The 22500-nt window shown below is 43.7% G+C and overlaps 1 protein-coding gene across 2 annotated transcripts in view; it reads right to left on the bottom strand.

Annotated features, from left to right (window-relative positions):
• Nucleotides 1-22500, bottom strand: part of LOC115127454 (phospholipid-transporting ATPase ID-like) — a 233356-nt gene that overhangs the window by 29490 nt on the left and 181366 nt on the right. For both annotated transcript variants that reach the window (XM_065006880.1, XM_065006872.1), the window contains 5 exons: nt 7163-7321; nt 6801-6889; nt 5466-5662; nt 4510-4630; nt 4275-4362 (listed from right to left, as the gene is read on the bottom strand). In XM_065006880.1, the coding sequence (XP_064862952.1) occupies nt 4275-4362; nt 4510-4630; nt 5466-5662; nt 6801-6889; nt 7163-7321 (654 nt within the window). The remainder of the gene's footprint in view (nt 1-4274; nt 4363-4509; nt 4631-5465; nt 5663-6800; nt 6890-7162; nt 7322-22500) is intronic.

Genomic DNA, 22500 nt, shown 5'->3' on the forward strand with positions numbered 1-22500 from the left:
GGATCCCCATTAGTTCCTGCCAAGGCAGCAACTACTCTTCCTGGGGTTTATTATGGATCCCCATTAGTTCCTGCCAAGACAGCAACTACTCTTCCTGGGGTTTATTATGGATCCCCATTAGGCAGCAACTACTCTTCCTGGGGTTTATTATGGATCCTCATTAGGCAGCAACTACTCTTCCTGGGGTTTATTATGGATCCCCATTAGTTCCTGCCAAGACAGCAGCTACTCTTCCTGGGGTTTATTATGGATCCCCATTAGTTCCTGCCAAGACAGCAGCTACTCTTCCTGGGGTTTATTATGGATCTCCATTAGTTCCTGCCAAGACAGCAGCTACTCTTTCTGGGGTTTATTATAGATCCCCATTAGTTCCTGCCAGGGCAGCAACTATTCTTCCTGGGGTTTACTATGGATCCCCATTAGTTCCTGCCAAGGCAGCAACTACTCTTCCTGGGGTTTATTATGGATCCCCATTAGTTCCTGCCAAGACAGCAACTACTCTTCCTGGGGTTTATTATGGATCCCCATTAGGCAGCAACTACTCTTCCTGGGGTTTATTATGGATCCTCATTAGGCAGCAACTACTCTTCCTGGGGTTTATTATGGATCCCCATTAGTTCCTGCCAATACAGCAGCTACTCTTCCTGGGGTTTATTATGGATCCCCGTTAGTTCCTGCCAAGACAGCAGCTACTCTTCCTGGGGTTTATTATGGATCCCCATTAGTTACTGCCAAGGCAGCAGCTACTCTTCCTGGGGTTTATTATGGATCCCCATTAGTTCCTGCCAAGGCAGCAGCTACTCTTCCTGGGGTTTATTATGGATCCCCATTAGGCAGCAACTACTCTTCCTGGGGTTTATTATGGATCCCCATTAGTTCCTGCCAAGACAGAAGCTACTCTTCCTGGGGTTTATTATGGATCCCCATTAGTTCCTGCCAAGACAGCAGCTACTCTTCCTGGGGTTTATTATGGATCCTCATTAGTGCCTGCTAAAGACAGCAGCTACTCTTTTTGGGGTTTATTATAGATCCCCATTAGTTCCTGCCAGGGCAGCAACTATTCTTCCTGGGGTTTACTATGGATCCCCATTAGTTCCTGCCAAGGCAGCAACTACTCTTCCTGGGGTTTATTATGGATCCCCATTAGTTCCTGCCAAGACAGCAACTACTCTTCCTGGGGTTTATTATGGATCCCCATTAGGCAGCAACTACTCTTCCTGGGGTTTATTATGGATCCTCATTAGGCAGCAACTACTCTTCCTGGGGTTTATTATGGATCCCCATTAGTTCCTGCCAAGACAGCAGCTACTCTTCCTGGGGTTTATTATGGATCCCCATTAGTTCCTGCCAAGACAGCAGCTACTCTTCCTGGGGTTTATTATGGATCTCCATTAGTTCCTGCCAAGACAGCAGCTACTCTTTCTGGGGTTTATTATAGATCCCCATTAGTTCCTGCCAGGGCAGCAACTATTCTTCCTGGGGTTTACTATGGATCCCCATTAGTTCCTGCCAAGGCAGCAACTACTCTTCCTGGGGTTTATTATGGATCCCCATTAGTTCCTGCCAAGACAGCAACTACTCTTCCTGGGGTTTATTATGGATCCCCATTAGGCAGCAACTACTCTTCCTGGGGTTTATTATGGATCCTCATTAGGCAGCAACTACTCTTCCTGGGGTTTATTATGGATCCCCATTAGTTCCTGCCAATACAGCAGCTACTCTTCCTGGGGTTTATTATGGATCCCCGTTAGTTCCTGCCAAGACAGCAGCTACTCTTCCTGGGGTTTATTATGGATCCCCATTAGTTACTGCCAAGGCAGCAGCTACTCTTCCTGGGGTTTATTATGGATCCCCATTAGTTCCTGCCAAGGCAGCAGCTACTCTTCCTGGGGTTTATTATGGATCCCCATTAGGCAGCAACTACTCTTCCTGGGGTTTATTATGGATCCCCATTAGTTCCTGCCAAGACAGAAGCTACTCTTCCTGGGGTTTATTATGGATCCCCATTAGTTCCTGCCAAGACAGCAGCTACTCTTCCTGGGGTTTATTATGGATCCTCATTAGTGCCTGCTAAAGGCAGCAGCTACTCTTCCTGGGGTTTTATTATGGAACCCCATTAGTGCCTGCTAAAGGCAGCAGCTACACTTCCTGGGGTTTATTATGGATCCACATTAGTTCCTGCCAAGACAGCAGCTACTCTTCCTGGGGTTTATTATGGATCCATAGTAGTGCCTGCTAAAGGCAGCAGCTACTCTTCCTGTGGTTTATTATGGAACCCCATTAGTGCCTGCTAAAGGCAGCAGCTACACTTCCTGGGGTTTATTTTGGATCCCCATTAGTTCCTGTCAAGACAGCAGCTACTCTTCCTGGGGTTTATTAAGAATCCCCATTAATTCCTGTCAAGGCAGCAGCTACTCTTCCTGGGTTTTATTAAGAATCCCCATTAGTTCCTGTCAAGGCAGCAGCTACTCTTCCTGGCAATTATTAAGAATCCCCATTAGTTCCTGTCAAGACAGCAACTACTCTTCCTGGGGTTTATTATGGATCTCCATTAGTTCCTGCCAAGACAGCAGCTACTCTTTTTGGGGTTTATTATAGATCCCCATTAGTTCCTGCCAGGGCAGCAACTATTCTTCCTGGGGTTTACTATGGATCCCCATTAGTTCCTGCCAAGGCAGCAACTACTCTTCCTGGGGTTTATTATGGATCCCCATTAGTTCCTGCCAAGACAGCAACTACTCTTCCTGGGGTTTATTATGGATCCCCATTAGGCAGCAACTACTCTTCCTGGGGTTTATTATGGATCCTCATTAGGTAGCAACTACTCTTCCTGGGGTTTATTATGGATCCCCATTAGTTCCTGCCAAGACAGCAGCTACTCTTCCTGGGGTTTATTATGGATCCCCATTAGTTCCTGCCAAGACAGCAGCTACTCTTCCTGGGGTTTATTATGGATCCCCATTAGTTCCTGCCAAGGCAGCAGCTACTCTTCCTGGGGTTTATTATGGATCCCCATTAGTTCCTGCCAAGGCAGCAGCTACTCTTCCTGGGGTTTATTATGGATCCCCATTAGGCAGCAACTACTCTTCCTGGGGTTTATTATGGATCCCCATTAGTTCCTGCCAAGACAGAAGCTACTCTTCCTGGGGTTTATTATGGATCCCCATTAGTTCCTGCCAAGACAGCAGCTACTCTTCCTGGGGTTTATTATGGATCCTCATTAGTGCCTGCTAAAGGCAGCAGCTACTCTTCCTGGGGTTTATTATGGAACCCCATTAGTGCCTGCTAAAGGCAGCAGCTACACTTCCTGGGGTTTATTATGGATCCCCATTAGTGCCTGCCAAGACAGCAGCTACTCTTCCTGGGGTTTATTATGGATCCACATTAGTTCCTGCCAAGACAGCAGCTACTCTTCCTGGGGTTTATTATGGATCCTCATTAGTGCTTGCTAAGACAGCAGCTTCTCTTCCTGGGGTCCAGCAAATATTAAGGCAGTAATATACATTATAATACCATTTTTAAACATTAAAATACATTTAACAACAGATTTCACACCACATTAAGCGTGTGCCCTCAGGCCACTACTCTACTACTACACATAATCCAGGTGTACGTGTGTGTATAGAGTGTATGTGTGTATACTGTGTATGTGTGTGTATAGAGTATAAGTTGTGTGTATAGTGTGTATGTTTTGTGTATAGTGTGTATGTTGTACGTGTTTGTACCAGTGTGTGTGACTCTTCACAGTCCTTGCTGTTCCATAAGTTGTATTTGTATCAGTTTTTTAAAAATCTGATAGACTGTAGTATATATGTAGTATACCCACCTTAAATCTGATAGACTGTAGTATATATGTAGTATACCCACCTTAAATCTGATAGACGGTAGTATATATGTAGTATACCCACCTTAAATCGGATAGACTGTAGTATATAGTGTAGTATATAGTAGTATATATTGTAATATATAGTGTAGTATAGAGTGTAGTATATAGTGTAGTATATAGTGTAGTATACCCACCTTAAATCTGATAGACTGTAGTATATAGTGTAGTATATCATGTAGTATATAGTGTAGTATACCCACCTTAAATCTGATAGACTGTAGTATATCATGTAGTATATAGTAGTATATATTGTAATATATAGTGTAGTATAGAGTGTAGTATATGGTAGTATATAGTGTAGTATATAGTGTAGTATACCCACCTTAAATCTGATAGACTGTAGTATATAGTGTAGTATATCATGTAGTATATAGTGTAGTATACCCACCATAGGCATGTCCATTGATAGAGCACTTGCTGAAGCTCATGATGTTCTGAGTGAGAGTTCCTGTCTTGTCACTGAAGATGTACTCCACCTGTTTCAATGGGGGGGTTATCAAGATACCACAGACATACTGGACCTGCATCCAGACACACCACAGGCTTTAGGCTAACATTCTCCAACACAGAGATACAAGGAACTAGTGTAGATGAACAACAGTAGGGTGCAGGATGTTCCTCACCTGTCCCAGTTCCTCGTTGAGAGTGGTGGTCCTGGCTTCAGCTGCTGTGTTACACTGTGGACAGAACATCTTCCTGTCCCAGTTTATAAAGTAACTATGACCCAGCCTAATCACCTCCACACTGGAGAGAGACAAAGGGAGGGAGGGAGGGAGGGAGGGAGGGAGGGATGGAGGGAGGGAGGGAGGAAGGGAGGGAGGGAGGGGAAAAAAATAATGATAATTCAACAGGAAGCCCTCTTTAACTTGTTTGGGATTGCAGATAACAGTCCACACAACACATACAAAAACACACAACAGACTAACACACAAACACAGTAACACATAAAGAAACCAACAAACAACAGCTCTTAGTAAGTCAGTTATCAGTACGGGTGGGTCAGTACCACACAGTAACACATAAAGAAACCAACAAACAACAGCTCTTAGTAAGTCAGTTATCAGTACGGGTGGGTCAGTACCACACAGTAACACATAAAGAAACCAACAAACAACAGCTCTTAGTAAGTCAGTTATCAGTACGGGTGGGTCAGTACCACACAGTAACACATAAAGAAACCAACAAACAACAGCTCTTAGTAAGTCAGTTATCAGTACGGGTGGGTCAGTACCACACAGTAACACATAAAGAAACCAACAAACAACAGCTCTTAGTAAGTCAGTTATCAGTACGGGTGGGTCAGTACCACACAGTAACACATAAAGAAACCAACAAACAACAGCTCTTAGTAAGTCAGTTATCAGTACGGGTGGGTCAGTACCACACACTAACATCAGTCGTGGATTGAAATACTAACTTGTTCCAGAATCCACAGGAAGTAAAGTACTGATGAAGCATCTTGACCGTCACTGTCACTCATCTCCCTTGACTAAAAGGGTCATAGACGTTTTATTACCTGACATAGAGATGTTATTACCTGACATAGAGGGCTTATAACCTGACATAAAGTATTCCTGACCTGACGTAGAGTGAGATGGGCACCACGGTGTTGAGAATGATGACGTAGGACCAGAAGGAGAGGAAAGCAGAGAACAGGAAGTTGTCTACAGGCAGGTCCCAGGCCAGGTAACTCTGGAACAGAGAACCCACCTCTCTCTCCCACACAGCGTTCCCCACAGCCAGGATCACACCCATACACACCATGAAGCCAAAGATCTGGGACGGGGAGAGAGAGGAGGGAGAGAGGGGAGAGAGAGGGGGAGAGAAGGGGAGAAAGGGGGGAAAAGAGGGGAGAGAGAGGGGGGAGAGGGAGGGAGAGGGAGAGAGAAGGGGAGAGGGAGCGAGAGAGGGGAGAGGGAGGGAGAGAGGGGAGAGAGAGGGAGAGGGAGGGGAGAGAGGGGAGAGAGAGGGAGAGGGAGGGAGAGAGAGGGGAGAGAAGGGGAGAAAGGGGGAAGAGAGGGGAGAGAGGGGGAGAGGGAGGGAGAGAGAGGGAGAGGGAGGGAGAGAGGGGAGAGAGGGGGAGAGGGAGGGAGAGAGGGGAGAGAAGGGGAGAGGGAGAGAGAGAGGGGAGAGAGGGGGAGAGGGAGGGAGAGAGGGGAGAGAGAGGAGGGAGAGAGGGGAGAGAGAGGGGGAGAGAAGGGGAGAAAGGGGGAAAAGAGGGGGAGAGAGAGGGGGAGAGGGAGGGAGAGGGAAGGGGAGAGGGAGCGAGAGAGGGGAGAGAGGGGGAGAGGGAGGGAGAGAGGGGAGAGAGGGAGAGGGAGGGAGAGAGAGAGGGAGAGGGAGGGAGAGAGAGGGGAGAGAAGGGGAGAAAGGGGGAAGAGAGGGGAGAGAGAGGGGGAGAGGGAGGGAGAGAGGGGAGAGGGAGGGAGAGAGGGGAGAGAGAGGGGAGAGGGAGGGAGAGAGGGGAGAGAAGGGAGAGGGAGCGAGAGAGGGAGAGAGGGGGAGAGGGAGGGAGAGAGGGGAGAGAGAGGGGGAGAGGGAGGGAGAGAGGGGAGAGAGGGGGAGAGGGAGGGAGAGAGAGGGGGAGAGAAGGGGAGAAAGGGGGAAGAGAGGGAGAGAGAGGGGAGAGGGAGGGAGAGAGGGGAGAGAGGGGAGAGGGAGGGAGAGAGAGAGGGAAGAGGGATGGAGAGAGAGGGGGAGAGAAGGGGAGAAAGGGGGGAAGAGAGAGGGAGAGGGAGGGAGGGTAAAGATTAGGCTAAATGTATGTACCTTATTTTAATTTCAAAATGTCAAGCTAAACTAGAAAAGTAGAGTTTCTGGAGAAACCAGAAGGCCATTTATAGTCTTGTTTTATATTAGAAGTAGATGTGAAACAAGTATGGCCAAACAGAATGGGAAGTGTGGGGTCTCCTACCCAGAGCACCAGTGTGTTCATGAGGCGGTCGATGCTTGTGCGTTTGAATTTGGTGCGACCACTATTCTGCATCAGCTTGGTGTCTGGGCCTGGTTAGAGAGATATAGAAAGAGGAATTGGTTAGACAAACACACACACACACACCCACTCACTCACACACACACTCACACACTCACACACACTCACACACACACGTGCTCACACGTGCTCACACACACACACTCACACACACTCACTCACTCACTCACTCATTCACACACACACTCACTCATTCACACACACACACACACACACACACACACACACACACACACACACACACACACACACACACACACACACACACACACAGAAGGACCAACCTGCAAAGATGACCAGTCCGTAGCAGGTCTCTGTGTTGCGGAGAACACAGCCTCGTAGTAACATGTTGTGGTTGCTAAGGGGGTATTTACAATCTCTCCAGCACAGAAGACCACAGAACCTGTCCAGCTTGTTGTTGGGAGGCTCACAGACCACCTCTCCTGTACCGGCAACACACACACACCTTTATCACACACTTTACAGCTAATACAGGTTTTCAGACACACAATCATCTCACCTAGATACAGTACAGTGTTCTCTCCATCATCATCTCACCTAGATACAGTACAGTGTTCTCTCCATCATCATCTCACCTAGATACAGTACAGTGTTCTCTCCATCATCATCTCACCTAGATACAGTACAGTGTTCTCTCCATCATCATCTCACCTAGATACAGTACAGTGTTCTCTCCATCATCATCTCACCTAGATACAGTACAGTGTTCTCTCCATCATCATCTCACCTAGATACAGTACAGTGTTCTCTCCATCATCATCTCACCTAGATACAGTACAGTGTTCTCTCCATCATCATCTCACCTAGATACAGTACAGTGTTCTCTCCATCATCATCTCACCTAGATACAGTACAGAGGTTCTCTCCATCATCATCTCACCTAGATACAGTACAGTGTTATCTCCATCATCATCTCACCTAGATACAGTACAGTGTTCTCTCCATCATCATCTCACCTAGATACAGTACAGTGTTCTCTCCATCATCATCTCACCTAGATACAGTACAGAGGTTCTCTCCATCATCATCTCACCTAGATACAGTACAGTGTTCTCTCCATCATCATCTCACCTAGATACAGTACAGTGTTCTCTCCATCATCATCTCACCTAGATACAGTACAGTGTTCTCTCCATCATCATCTCACCTAGATACAGTACAGTGTTCTCTCCATCATCATCTCACCTAGATACAGTACAGTGTTCTCTCCATCATCCTCTCACCTAGATACAGTACAGAGGTTCTCTCCATCATCATCTCACCTAGATACAGTACAGTGTTCTCTCCATCATCATCTCACCTAGATACAGTACAGTGTTCTCTCCATCATCATCTCACCTAGATACAGTACAGTGTTCTCTCCATCATCATCTCACCTAGATACAGTACAGTGTTCTCTCCATCATCATCTCACCTAGATACAGTACAGTGTTCTCTCCATCATCATCTCACCTAGATACAGTACAGAGGTTCTCTCCATCATCATCTCACCTAGATACAGTACAGTGTTCTCTCCATCATCATCTCACCTAGATACAGTACAGTGTCCTCTCCATCATCATCTCACCTAGATACAGTACAGTGTTCTCTCCATCATCATCTCACCTAGATACAGTACAGTGTTCTCTCCATCATCATCTCACCTAGATACAGTACAGTGTTCTCTCCATCATCATCTCACCTAGATACAGTACAGAGGTTCTCTCCATCATCATCTCACCTAGATACAGTACAGTGTTCTCTCCATCATCATCTCACCTAGATACAGTACAGTGTTCTCTCCATCATCATCTCACCTAGATACAGTACAGTGTTCTCTCCATCATCATCTCACCTAGATACAGTACAGTGTTCTCTCCATCATCATCTCACCTAGATACAGTACAGTGTTCTCTCCATCATCATCTCACCTAGATACAGTACAGTGTTCTCTCCATCATCATCTCACCTAGATACAGTACAGTGTTCTCTCCATCATCATCTCACCTAGATACAGTACAGTGTTCTCTCCATCATCATCTCACCTAGATACAGTACAGTGTTCTCTCCATCATCATCTCACCTAGATACAGTACAGTGTTCTCTCCATCATCATCTCACCTAGATACAGTACAGTGTTCTCTCCATCATCTCACCTAGATAGAGTACAGTGTTCTCTCCATCATCATCTCACCTAGATACAGTACAGTGTTCTCTATCATCATCTCACCTAGATACAGTACAGTGTTCTCTCCATCATCTTACCTAGATACAGTACAGTGTTCTCTCCATCATCATCTCACCTAGATACAGTACAGTGTTCTCTCCATCATCATCTCACCTAGATACAGTACAGTGTTCTCTCCATCATCATCTCACCTAGATACAGTACAGTGTTCTCTCCATCATCATCTCACCTAGATACAGTACAGTGTTCTCTCCATCATCATCTCACCTAGATACAGTACAGAGGTTCTCTCCATCATCATCTCACCTAGATACAGTACAGTGTTCCCTCCATCATCATCTCACCTAGATACAGTACAGAGGTTCTCTCCATCATCATCTCACCTAGATACAGTACAGTGTTCTCTCCATCATCATCTCACCTAGATACAGTACAGTGTTCTCTCCATCATCATCTCACCTAGATACATTACAGTGTTCTCTCCATCATCATCTCACCTAGATACAGTACAGTGTTCTCTCCATCATCATCTCACCTAGATGCAGTACAGTGTTCTCTCCATCATCATCTCACCTAGATACAGTACAGTGTTCTCTCCATCATCATCTCACCTAGATACAGTACAGTGTTCTCTCCATCATCATCTCACCTAGATACAGTACAGTGTTCTCTCCATCATCATCTCACCTAGATACAGTACAGTGTTCTCTCCATCATCATCTCACCTAGATACAGTACAGTGTTCTCTCCATCATCATCTCACCTAGATACAGTACAGTGTTCTCTCCATCATCTCACCTAGATACAGTACAGTGTTCTCTCCATCATCATCTCACCTAGATACAGTACAGTGTTCTCTATCATCATCTCACCTAGATACAGTACAGTGTTCTCTCCATCATCTTACCTAGATACAGTACAGTGTTCTCTCCATCATCATCTCACCTAGATACAGTACAGTGTTCTCTCCATCATCATCTCACCTAGATACAGTACAGTGTTCTCTCCATCATCATCTCACCTAGATACAGTACAGTGTTCTCTCCATCATCATCTCACCTAGATACAGTACAGTGTTCTCTCCATCAACCTCTCACCTAGATACAGTACAGTGTTCCCTCCATCATCATCTCACCTAGATACAGTACAGTGTTCCCTCCATCATCATCTCACCTAGATACAGTACAGTGTTCTCTCCATCATCATCTCACCTAGATACAGTACAGTGTTCTCTCCATCATCATCTCACCTAGATACAGTACAGTGTTCTCTCCATCATCATCTCACCTAGATACAGTACAGTGTTCTCTCCATCATCATCTCACCTAGATACAGTACAGAGGTTCTCTCCATCATCATCTCACCTAGATACAGTACAGTGTTCCCTCCATCATCATCTCACCTAGATACAGTACAGAGGTTCTCTCCATCATCATCTCACCTAGATACAGTACAGTGTTCTCTCCATCATCATCTCACCTAGATACAGTACAGTGTTCTCTCCATCATCATCTCACCTAGATACAGTACAGTGTTCTCTCAATCATCTTACCTAGATACAGTACAGTGTTCTCTCCATCATCATCTTACCTAGATACAGTACAGTGTTCTCTCCATCATCATCTCACCTAGATACAGTACAAAGGTTCTCTCCATCATCATCTCACCTAGATACAGTACAGTGTTCTCTCCATGATCATCTCACCTAGATACAGTACAGTGTCCTCTCCATCATCATCTCACCTAGATACAGTACAGTGTTCTCTCCATCATCATCTCACCTAGATACAGTACAGTGTTCTCTCCATCATCATCTCACCTAGATACAGTACAGTGTTCTCTCCATCATCATCTCACCTAGATACAGTACAGAGGTTCTCTCCATCATCATCTCACCTAGATACAGTACAGTGTTCTCTCCATCATCATCTCACCTAGATACAGTACAGTGTTCTCTCCATCATCATCTCACCTAGATACATTACAGTGTTCTCTCCATCATCATCTCACCTAGATACAGTACAGTGTTCTCTCCATCATCATCTCACCTAGATACAGTACAGTGTTCTCTCCATCATCATCTCACCTAGATACAGTACAGTGTTCTCTCCATCATCATCTCACCTAGATACAGTACAGTGTTCTCTCCATCATCTCACCTAGATACAGTACAGTGTTCTCTCCAACATCATCTCACCTAGATACAGTACAGTGTTCTCTCCATCATCATCTCACCTAGATACAGTACAGTGTTCTCTCCATCATCATCTCACCTAGATACAGTACAGTGTTCTTTCCATCATCATCTCACCTAGATACAGTACAGTGTTCTCTCCATCATCATCTCACCTAGATACAGTACAGTGTTCTCTCCATCATCATCTCACCTAGATACAGTACAGTGTTCTCTCCATCATCATCTCACCTAGATACAGTACAGTGTTCTCTCCATCATCATCTCACCTAGATACAGTACAGTGTTCTCTCCATCATCATCTCACCTAGATACAGTACAGTGTTCTCTCCATCATCATCTCACCTAGATACAGTACAGTGTTCTCTCCATCATCTCACCTAGATACAGTACAGTGTTCTCTCCATCATCATCTCACCTAGATACAGTACAGTGTTCTCTATCATCATCTCACCTAGATACAGTACAGTGTTCTCTCCATCATCTTACCTAGATACAGTACAGTGTTCTCTCCATCATCATCTTACCTAGATACAGTACAGTGTTCTCTCCATCATCATCTCACCTAGATAGAGTACAGTGTTCTCTCCATCATCATCTCACCTAGATACAGTACAGTGTTCTCTCCATCATCATCTCACCTAGATACAGTACAGTGTTCTCTCCATCATCATCTCACCTAGATACAGTACAGTGTTCTCTCCATCATCATCTCACCTAGATACAGTACAGTGTTCTCTCCATAATCATCTCACCTAGATACAGTACAGTGTTCTCTCCATCATCATCTCACCTAGATACAGTACAGTGTTCTCTCCATCATCATCTCACCTAGATACAGTACAGTGTTCTCTCCATCAACCTCTCACCTAGATACAGTACAGTGTTCCCTCCATCATCATCTCACCTAGATACAGTACAGTGTTCTCTCCATCATCATCTCACCTAGATACAGTACAGTGTTCTCTCCATCATCATCTCACCTAGATACAGTACAGTGTTCTCTCCATCATCATCTCACCTAGATACAGTACAGTGTTCTCTCCATCATCATCTCACCTAGATACAGTATAGTGTTCTCTCCATCATCATCTCACCTAGATACAGTACCGTGTTCTCTCCATCATCATCTTACCTAGATACAGTACAGTGTTCTCTATCATCATCTCACCTAGATACAGTACAGTGTTCTCTCCATCACCATCTCACCTAGATACAGTACAGTGTTCTCTCCATCATCATCTCACCTAGATACAGTATGGTGTTCTCTCCATCATCATCTCACCTAGATACAGTACAGTGTTCTCTCCATCATCATCTCACCTATATACAGTATAGTGTTCTCTCCATCATCATCTCACCTAGATACAGTACAGTGTTCTCTCCATCATCATCTCACCTATATACAGTATAGTGTTCTCTCCATCATCATCTCACCTAGATACAGTATAGTGTTCTCTCCATCATCATCTCACCTAGATACAGTACAGTGTTCTCTATCATCATCTCACCTAGATACAGTACAGTGTTCTCTCCATCATCATCTCACCTAGATACAGTACAGTGTTCTCTCCATCATCATCTCACCTAGATACAGTACAGTGTTCTCTCCATCATCATCTCACCTAGATACAGTACAAAGGTTCTCTCCATCATCATCTCACCTAGATACAGTACAGTGTTCTCCATCATCATCTCACCTAGATACAGTACAGTGTTCTCTCCATCATCATCTCACCTAGATACAGTACAGTGTTCTCTCCATCATCATCTCACCTAGATACAGTATGGTGTTCTCTCCATCATCATCTCACCTAGATACAGTACAGTGTTCTCTCCATCATCATCTCACCTATATACAGTATAGTGTTCTCTCCATCATCATCTCACCTAGATACAGTACAGTGTTCTCTCCATCATCATCTCACCTATATACAGTATAGTGTTCTCTCCATCATCATCTCACCTAGATACAGTATAGTGTTCTCTCCATCATCATCTCACCTAGATACAGTACAGTGTTCTCTATCATCATCTCACCTAGATACAGTACAGTGTTCTCTCCATCATCATCTCACCTAGATACAGTACAGTGTTCTCTCCATCATCATCTCACCTAGATACAGTACAGTGTTCTCTCCATCATCATCTCACCTAGATACAGTACAAAGGTTCTCTCCATCATCATCTCACCTAGATACAGTACAGTGTTCTCTCCATGATCATCTCACCTAGATACAGTACAGTGTCCTCTCCATCATCATCTCACCTAGATACAGTACAGTGTTCTCTCCATCATCATCTCACCTAGATACAGTACAGTGTTCTCTCCATCATCATCTCACCTAGATACAGTACAGTGTTCTCTCCATCATCATCTCACCTAGATACAGTACAGAGGTTCTCTCCATCATCATCTCACCTAGATACAGTACAGTGTTCTCTCCATCATCATCTCACCTAGATACAGTACAGTGTTCTCTCCATCATCATCTCACCTAGATACATTACAGTGTTCTCTCCATCATCATCTCACCTAGATACAGTACAGTGTTCTCTCCATCATCATCTCACCTAGATACAGTACAGTGTTCTCTCCATCATCATCTCACCTAGATACAGTACAGTGTTCTCTCCATCATCTCACCTAGATACAGTACAGTGTTCTCTCCAACATCATCTCACCTAGATACAGTACAGTGTTCTCTATCATCATCTCACCTAGATACAGTACAGTGTTCTCTCCATCATCATCTCACCTAGATACAGTACAGTGTTCTCTCCATCATCATCTCACCTAGATACAGTACAGTGTTCTCTCCATCATCATCTCACCTAGATACAGTACAGTGTTCTCTCCATCATCTCACCTAGATACAGTACAGTGTTCCCTCCATCATCATCTCACCTAGATACAGTACAGTGTTCTCTATCATCATCTCACCTAGATACAGTACAGTGTTCTCTCCATCATCTTACCTAGATACAGTACAGTGTTCTCTCCATCATCATCTTACCTAGATACAGTACAGTGTTCTCTCCATCATCATCTCACCTAGATACAGTACAGTGTTCTCTCCATCATCATCTCACCTAGATACAGTACAGTGTTCTCTCCATCATCATCTCACCTAGATACAGTACAGTGTTCTCTCCATCATCATCTCACCTAGATACAGTACAGTGTTCTCTCCATCATCATCTCACCTAGATACAGTACAGTGTTCTCTCCATCAACCTCTCACCTAGATACAGTACAGTGTTCCTCCATCATCATCTCACCTAGATACAGTACAGTGTTCTCTCCATCATCATCTCACCTAGATACAGTAGTGTTCTCTCCATCATCATCTCACCTAGATACAGTACAGTGTTCTCTCCATCATCATCTCACCTTGATACAGTACAGTGTTCTCTCCATCATCATCTCACCTAGATACAGTATAGTGTTCTCTCCATCATCATCTCACCTAGATACAGTACAGTGTTCTCTCCATCATCATCTTACCTAGATACAGTACAGTGTTCTCTATCATCATCTCACCTAGATACAGTACAGTGTTCTCTCCATCATCATCTCACCTAGATACAGTACAGTGTTCTCTCCATCATCATCTCACCTAGATACAGTATGGTGTTCTCTCCATCATCATCTCACCTAGATACAGTACAGTGTTCTCATCATCATCATCTCACCTATATACAGTATAGTGTTCTCTCCATCATCATCTCACCTAGATACAGTACAGTGTTCTCTCCATCATCATCTCACCTAGATACAGTACAGTGTTCTCTCCATCATCATCTCACCTAGATACAGTACAGTGTTCTCTCCATCATCATCTCACCTAGATACAGTACAGTGTTCTCTCCATCATCATCTCACCTAGATACAGTACAGTGTTCTCTCCATCATCATCTCACCTAGATACAGTACAGTGTTCTCTCCATCATCATCTCACCTAGATACAGTACAGTGTTCTCTCCATCATCATCTCACCTAGATACAGTACAGTGTTCTCTCCATCATCATCTCACCTAGATACAGTACAGTGTTCTCTCCATCATCATCTCACCTAGATACAGTACAGTGTTCTCTCCATCATCTCACCTAGATACAGTACAGTGTTCCCTCCATCATCATCTCACCTAGATACAGTACAGTGTTCTCTATCATCATCTCACCTAGATACAGTACAGTGTTCTCTCCATCATCTTACCTAGATACAGTACAGTGTTCTCTCCATCATCATCTTACCTAGATACAGTACAGTGTTCTCTCCATCATCATCTCACCTAGATACAGTACAGTGTTCTCTCCATCATCATCTCACCTAGATACAGTACAGTGTTCTCTCCATCATCATCTCACCTAGATACAGTACAGTGTTCTCTCCATCATCATCTCACCTAGATACAGTACAGTGTTCTCTCCATCATCATCTCACCTAGATACAGTACAGTGTTCTCTCCATCATCATCTCACCTAGATACAGTACAGTGTTCTCTCCATCATCATCTCACCTAGATACAGTACAGTGTTCTCTCCATCAACCTCTCACCTAGATACAGTACAGTGTTCCCTCCATCATCATCTCACCTAGATACAGTACAGTGTTCTCTCCATCATCATCTCACCTAGATACAGTAGTGTTCTCTCCATCATCATCTCACCTAGATACAGTACAGTGTTCTCTCCATCATCATCTCACCTTGATACAGTACAGTGTTCTCTCCATCATCATCTCACCTAGATACAGTATAGTGTTCTCTCCATCATCATCTCACCTAGATACAGTACAGTGTTCTCTCCATCATCATCTTACCTAGATACAGTACAGTGTTCTCTATCATCATCTCACCTAGATACAGTACAGTGTTCTCTCCATCATCATCTCACCTAGATACAGTATGGTGTTCTCTCCATCATCATCTCACCTAGATACAGTACAGTGTTCTCTCCATCATCATCTCACCTATATACAGTATAGTGTTCTCTCCATCATCATCTCACCTAGATACAGTACAGTGTTCTCTCCATCATCATCTCACCTAGATACAGTACAGTGTTCTCTCCATCATCATCTCACCTAGATACAGTACAGTGTTCTCTCCATCATCATCTCACCTAGATACAGTACAGTGTTCTCTCCATCATCATCTCACCTAGATACAGTACAGTGTTCTCTCCATCATCATCTCACCTAGATACAGTACAGTGTTCTCTCCATCATCATCTCACCTAGATACAGTACAGTGTTCTCTCCATCATCATCTCACCTAGATACAGTACAGTGTTCTCTCCATCATCATCTCACCTAGATACAGTACAGTGTTCTCTCCATCATCATCTCACCTAGATACAGTACAGTGTTCTCTCCATCATCATCTCACCTAGATACAGTACAGTGTTCTCTCCATCATCATCTCACCTAGATACAGTACCGTGTTCTCTCCATCATCTCACCTAGATACAGTATAGTGTTCTCTCCATCATCATCTCACCTAGATACAGTACAGTGTTCTCTCCATCATCTCACCTAGATACAGTACAGTGTTCTCTCCATCATCTCACCTCGATACAGTACAGTGTTCTCTCCATCATCTCACCTAGATACAGTACAGTGTTCCCTCCATCATCATCTCACCTAGATACAGTACAGTGTTCTCTCCATCATCATCTCACCTAGATACAGTACAGTGTTCTCTCCATCATCATCTCACCTAGATACAGTACAGTGTTCTCTCCATCATCTCACCTAGATACAGTACAGTGTTCTCTCCATCATCTCACCTAGATACAGTACAGTGTTCTCTCCATCATCTCACCTAGATACAGTACAGTGTTCTCTCCATCATCATCTCACCTAGATACAGTACAGTGTTCTCTCCATCATCATCTCACCTAGATACAGTACAGTGTTCTCTCCATCATCATCTCACCTAGATACAGTACAAAGGTTCTCTCCATCATCATCTCACCTAGATACAGTACAGTGTTCTCTCCATGATCATCTCACCTAGATACAGTACAGTGTCCTCTCCATCATCATCTCACCTAGATACAGTACAGTGTTCTCTCCATCATCATCTCACCTAGATACAGTACAGTGTTCTCTCCATCATCATCTCACCTAGATACAGTACAGTGTTCTCTCCATCATCATCTCACCTAGATACAGTACAGAGGTTCTCTCCATCATCATCTCACCTAGATACAGTACAGTGTTCTCTCCATCATCATCTCACCTAGATACAGTACAGTGTTCTCTCCATCATCATCTCACCTAGATACATTACAGTGCTCTCTCCATCATCATCTCACCTAGATACAGTACAGTGTTCTCTCCATCATCATCTCACCTAGATACAGTACAGTGTTCTCTCCATCATCATCTCACCTAGATACAGTACAGTGTTCTCTCCATCATCTCACCTAGATACAGTACAGTGTTCTCTCCAACATCATCTCACCTAGATACAGTACAGTGTTCTCTATCATCATCTCACCTAGATACAGTACAGTGTTCTCTCCATCATCATCTCACCTAGATACAGTACAGTGTTCTCTCCATCATCATCTCACCTAGATACAGTACAGTGTTCTCTCCATCATCATCTCACCTAGATACAGTACAGTGTTCTCTCCATCATCTCACCTAGATACAGTACAGTGTTCCCTCCATCATCATCTCACCTAGATACAGTACAGTGTTCTCTATCATCATCTCACCTAGATACAGTACAGTGTTCTCTCCATCATCTTACCTAGATACAGTACAGTGTTCTCTCCATCATCATCTTACCTAGATACAGTACAGTGTTCTCTCCATCATCATCTCACCTAGATACAGTACAGTGTTCTCTCCATCATCATCTCACCTAGATACAGTACAGTGTTCTCTCCATCATCATCTCACCTAGATACAGTACAGTGTTCTCTCCATCATCTCACCTAGATACAGTACAGTGTTCCTCCATCATCATCTCACCTAGATACAGTACAGTGTTCTCTATCATCATCTCACCTAGATACAGTACAGTGTTCTCTCCATCATCTTACCTAGATACAGTACAGTGTTCTCTCCATCATCATCTTACCTAGATACAGTACAGTGTTCTCTCCATCATCTCACCTAGATACAGTACAGTGTTCCCTCCATCATCATCTCACCTAGATACAGTACAGTGTTCTCTATCATCATCTCACCTAGATACAGTACAGTGTTCTCTCCATCATCTCACCTAGATACAGTACAGTGTTCTCTCCATCATCATCTCACCTAGATACAGTACAGTGTTCTCTCCATCATCATCTCACCTAGATACAGTACAGAGGTTCTCTCCATCATCATCTCACCTAGATACAGTACAGTGTTCTCTCCATCATCATCTCACCTAGATACAGTACAGTGTTCTCTCCATCATCATCTCACCTAGATACATTACAGTGTTCTCTCCATCATCATCTCACCTAGATACAGTACAGTGTTCTCTCCATCATCATCTCACCTAGATACAGTACAGTGTTCTCTCCATCATCATCTCACCTAGATACAGTACAGTGTTCTCTCCATCATCTCACCTAGATACAGTACAGTGTTCTCTCCAACATCATCTCACCTAGATACAGTACAGTGTTCTCTATCATCATCTCACCTAGATACAGTACAGTGTTCTCTCCATCATCATCTCACCTAGATACAGTACAGTGTTCTCTCCATCATCATCTCACCTAGATACAGTACAGTGTTCTCTCCATCATCATCTCACCTAGATACAGTACAGTGTTCTCTCCATCATCTCACCTAGATACAGTACAGTGTTCCCTCCATCATCATCTCACCTAGATACAGTACAGTGTTCTCTATCATCATCTCACCTAGATACAGTACAGTGTTCTCTCCATCATCTTACCTAGATACAGTACAGTGTTCTCTCCATCATCATCTTACCTAGATACAGTACAGTGTTCTCTCCATCATCATCTCACCTAGATACAGTACAGTGTTCTCTATCATCATCTCACCTAGATACAGTACAGTGTTCTCTCCATCATCATCTCACCTAGATACAGTACAGTGTTCTCTCCATCATCATCTCACCTAGATACAGTACAGTGTTCTCTCCATCATCATCTCACCTAGATACAGTACAAAGGTTCTCTCCATCATCATCTCACCTAGATACAGTACAGTGTTCTCTCCATGATCATCTCACCTAGATACAGTACAGTGTCCTCTCCATCATCATCTCACCTAGATACAGTACAGTGTTCTCTCCATCATCATCTCACCTAGATACAGTACAGTGTTCTCTCCATCATCATCTCACCTAGATACAGTACAGTGTTCTCTCCATCATCATCTCACCTAGATACAGTACAGAGGTTCTCTCCATCATCATCTCACCTAGATACAGTACAGTGTTCTCTCCATCATCATCTCACCTAGATACAGTACAGTGTTCTCTCCATCATCATCTCACCTAGATACATTACAGTGTTCTCTCCATCATCATCTCACCTAGATACAGTACAGTGTTCTCTCCATCATCATCTCACCTAGATACAGTACAGTGTTCTCTCCATCATCATCTCACCTAGATACAGTACAGTGTTCTCTCCATCATCTCACCTAGATACAGTACAGTGTTCTCTCCAACATCATCTCACCTAGATACAGTACAGTGTTCTCTATCATCATCTCACCTAGATACAGTACAGTGTTCTCTCCATCATCATCTCACCTAGATACAGTACAGTGTTCTCTCCATCATCATCTCACCTAGATACAGTACAGTGTTCTCTCCATCATCATCTCACCTAGATACAGTACAGTGTTCTCTCCATCATCTCACCTAGATACAGTACAGTGTTCCCTCCATCATCATCTCACCTAGATACAGTACAGTGTTCTCTATCATCATCTCACCTAGATACAGTACAGTGTTCTCTCCATCATCTTACCTAGATACAGTACAGTGTTCTCTCCATCATCATCTTACCTAGATACAGTACAGTGTTCTCTCCATCATCATCTCACCTAGATACAGTACAGTGTTCTCTCCATCATCATCTCACCTAGATACAGTACAGTGTTCTCTCCATCATCATCTCACCTAGATACAGTACAGTGTTCTCTCCATCATCATCTCACCTAGATACAGTACAGTGTTCTCTCCATCATCATCTCACCTAGATACAGTACAGTGTTCTCTCCATCATCATCTCACCTAGATACAGTACAGTGTTCTCTCCATCATCATCTCACCTAGATACAGTACAGTGTTCTCTCCATCAACCTCTCACCTAGATACAGTACAGTGTTCCCTCCATCATCATCTCACCTAGATACAGTACAGTGTTCTCTCCATCATCATCTCACCTAGATACAGTAGTGTTCTCTCCATCATCATCTCACCTAGATACAGTACAGTGTTCTCTCCATCATCATCTCACCTTGATACAGTACAGTGTTCTCTCCATCATCATCTCACCTAGATACAGTATAGTGTTCTCTCCATCATCATCTCACCTAGATACAGTACAGTGTTCTCTCCATCATCATCTTACCTAGATACAGTACAGTGTTCTCTATCATCATCTCACCTAGATACAGTACAGTGTTCTCTCCATCATCATCTCACCTAGATACAGTACAGTGTTCTCTCCATCATCATCTCACCTAGATACAGTATGGTGTTCTCTCCATCATCATCTCACCTAGATACAGTACAGTGTTCTCTCCATCATCATCTCACCTATATACAGTATAGTGTTCTCTCCATCATCATCTCACCTAGATACAGTACAGTGTTCTCTCCATCATCATCTCACCTAGATACAGTACAGTGTTCTCTCCATCATCATCTCACCTAGATACAGTACAGTGTTCTCTCCATCATCATCTCACCTAGATACAGTACAGTGTTCTCTCCATCATCATCTCACCTAGATACAGTACAGTGTTCTCTCCATCATCATCTCACCTAGATACAGTACAGTGTTCTCTCCATCATCATCTCACCTAGATACAGTACAGTGTTCTCTCCATCATCATCTCACCTAGATACAGTACAGTGTTCTCTCCATCATCATCTCACCTAGATACAGTACAGTGTTCTCTCCATCATCATCTCACCTAGATACAGTACAGTGTTCTCTCCATCATCATCTCACCTAGATACAGTACAGTGTTCTCTCCATCATCATCTCACCTAGATACAGTACAGTGTTCTCTCCATCATCATCTCACCTAGATACAGTACAGTGTTCTCTCCATCAACCTCTCACCTAGATACAGTACAGTGTTCCCTCCATCATCATCTCACCTAGATACAGTACAGTGTTCTCTCCATCATCATCTCACCTAGATACAGTAGTGTTCTCTCCATCATCATCTCACCTAGATACAGTACAGTGTTCTCTCCATCATCATCTCACCTTGATACAGTACAGTGTTCTCTCCATCATCATCTCACCTAGATACAGTATAGTGTTCTCTCCATCATCATCTCACCTAGATACAGTACAGTGTTCTCTCCATCATCATCTTACCTAGATACAGTACAGTGTTCTCTATCATCATCTCACCTAGATACAGTACAGTGTTCTCTCCATCATCATCTCACCTAGATACAGTACAGTGTTCTCTCCATCATCATCTCACCTAGATACAGTATGGTGTTCTCTCCATCATCATCTCACCTAGATACAGTACAGTGTTCTCTCCATCATCATCTCACCTATATACAGTATAGTGTTCTCTCCATCATCATCTCACCTAGATACAGTACAGTGTTCTCTCCATCATCATCTCACCTAGATACAGTACAGTGTTCTCTCCATCATCATCTCACCTAGATACAGTACAGTGTTCTCTCCATCATCATCTCACCTAGATACAGTACAGTGTTCTCTCCATCATCATCTCACCTAGATACAGTACAGTGTTCTCTCCATCATCATCTCACCTAGATACAGTACAGTGTTCTCTCCATCATCATCTCACCTAGATACAGTACAGTGTTCTCTCCATCATCATCTCACCTAGATACAGTACAGTGTTCTCTCCATCATCATCTCACCTAGATACAGTACAGTGTTCTCTCCATCATCATCTCACCTAGATACAGTACAGTGTTCTCTCCATCATCATCTCACCTAGATACAGTACAGTGTTCTCTCCATCATCATCTCACCTAGATACAGTACCGTGTTCTCTCCATCATCTCACCTA

This window comes from Oncorhynchus nerka, linkage group LG3 (assembly GCF_034236695.1).
Source record: "Oncorhynchus nerka isolate Pitt River linkage group LG3, Oner_Uvic_2.0, whole genome shotgun sequence".
In the NCBI taxonomy this organism is placed as follows: Eukaryota; Metazoa; Chordata; class Actinopteri; order Salmoniformes; family Salmonidae; genus Oncorhynchus; species Oncorhynchus nerka.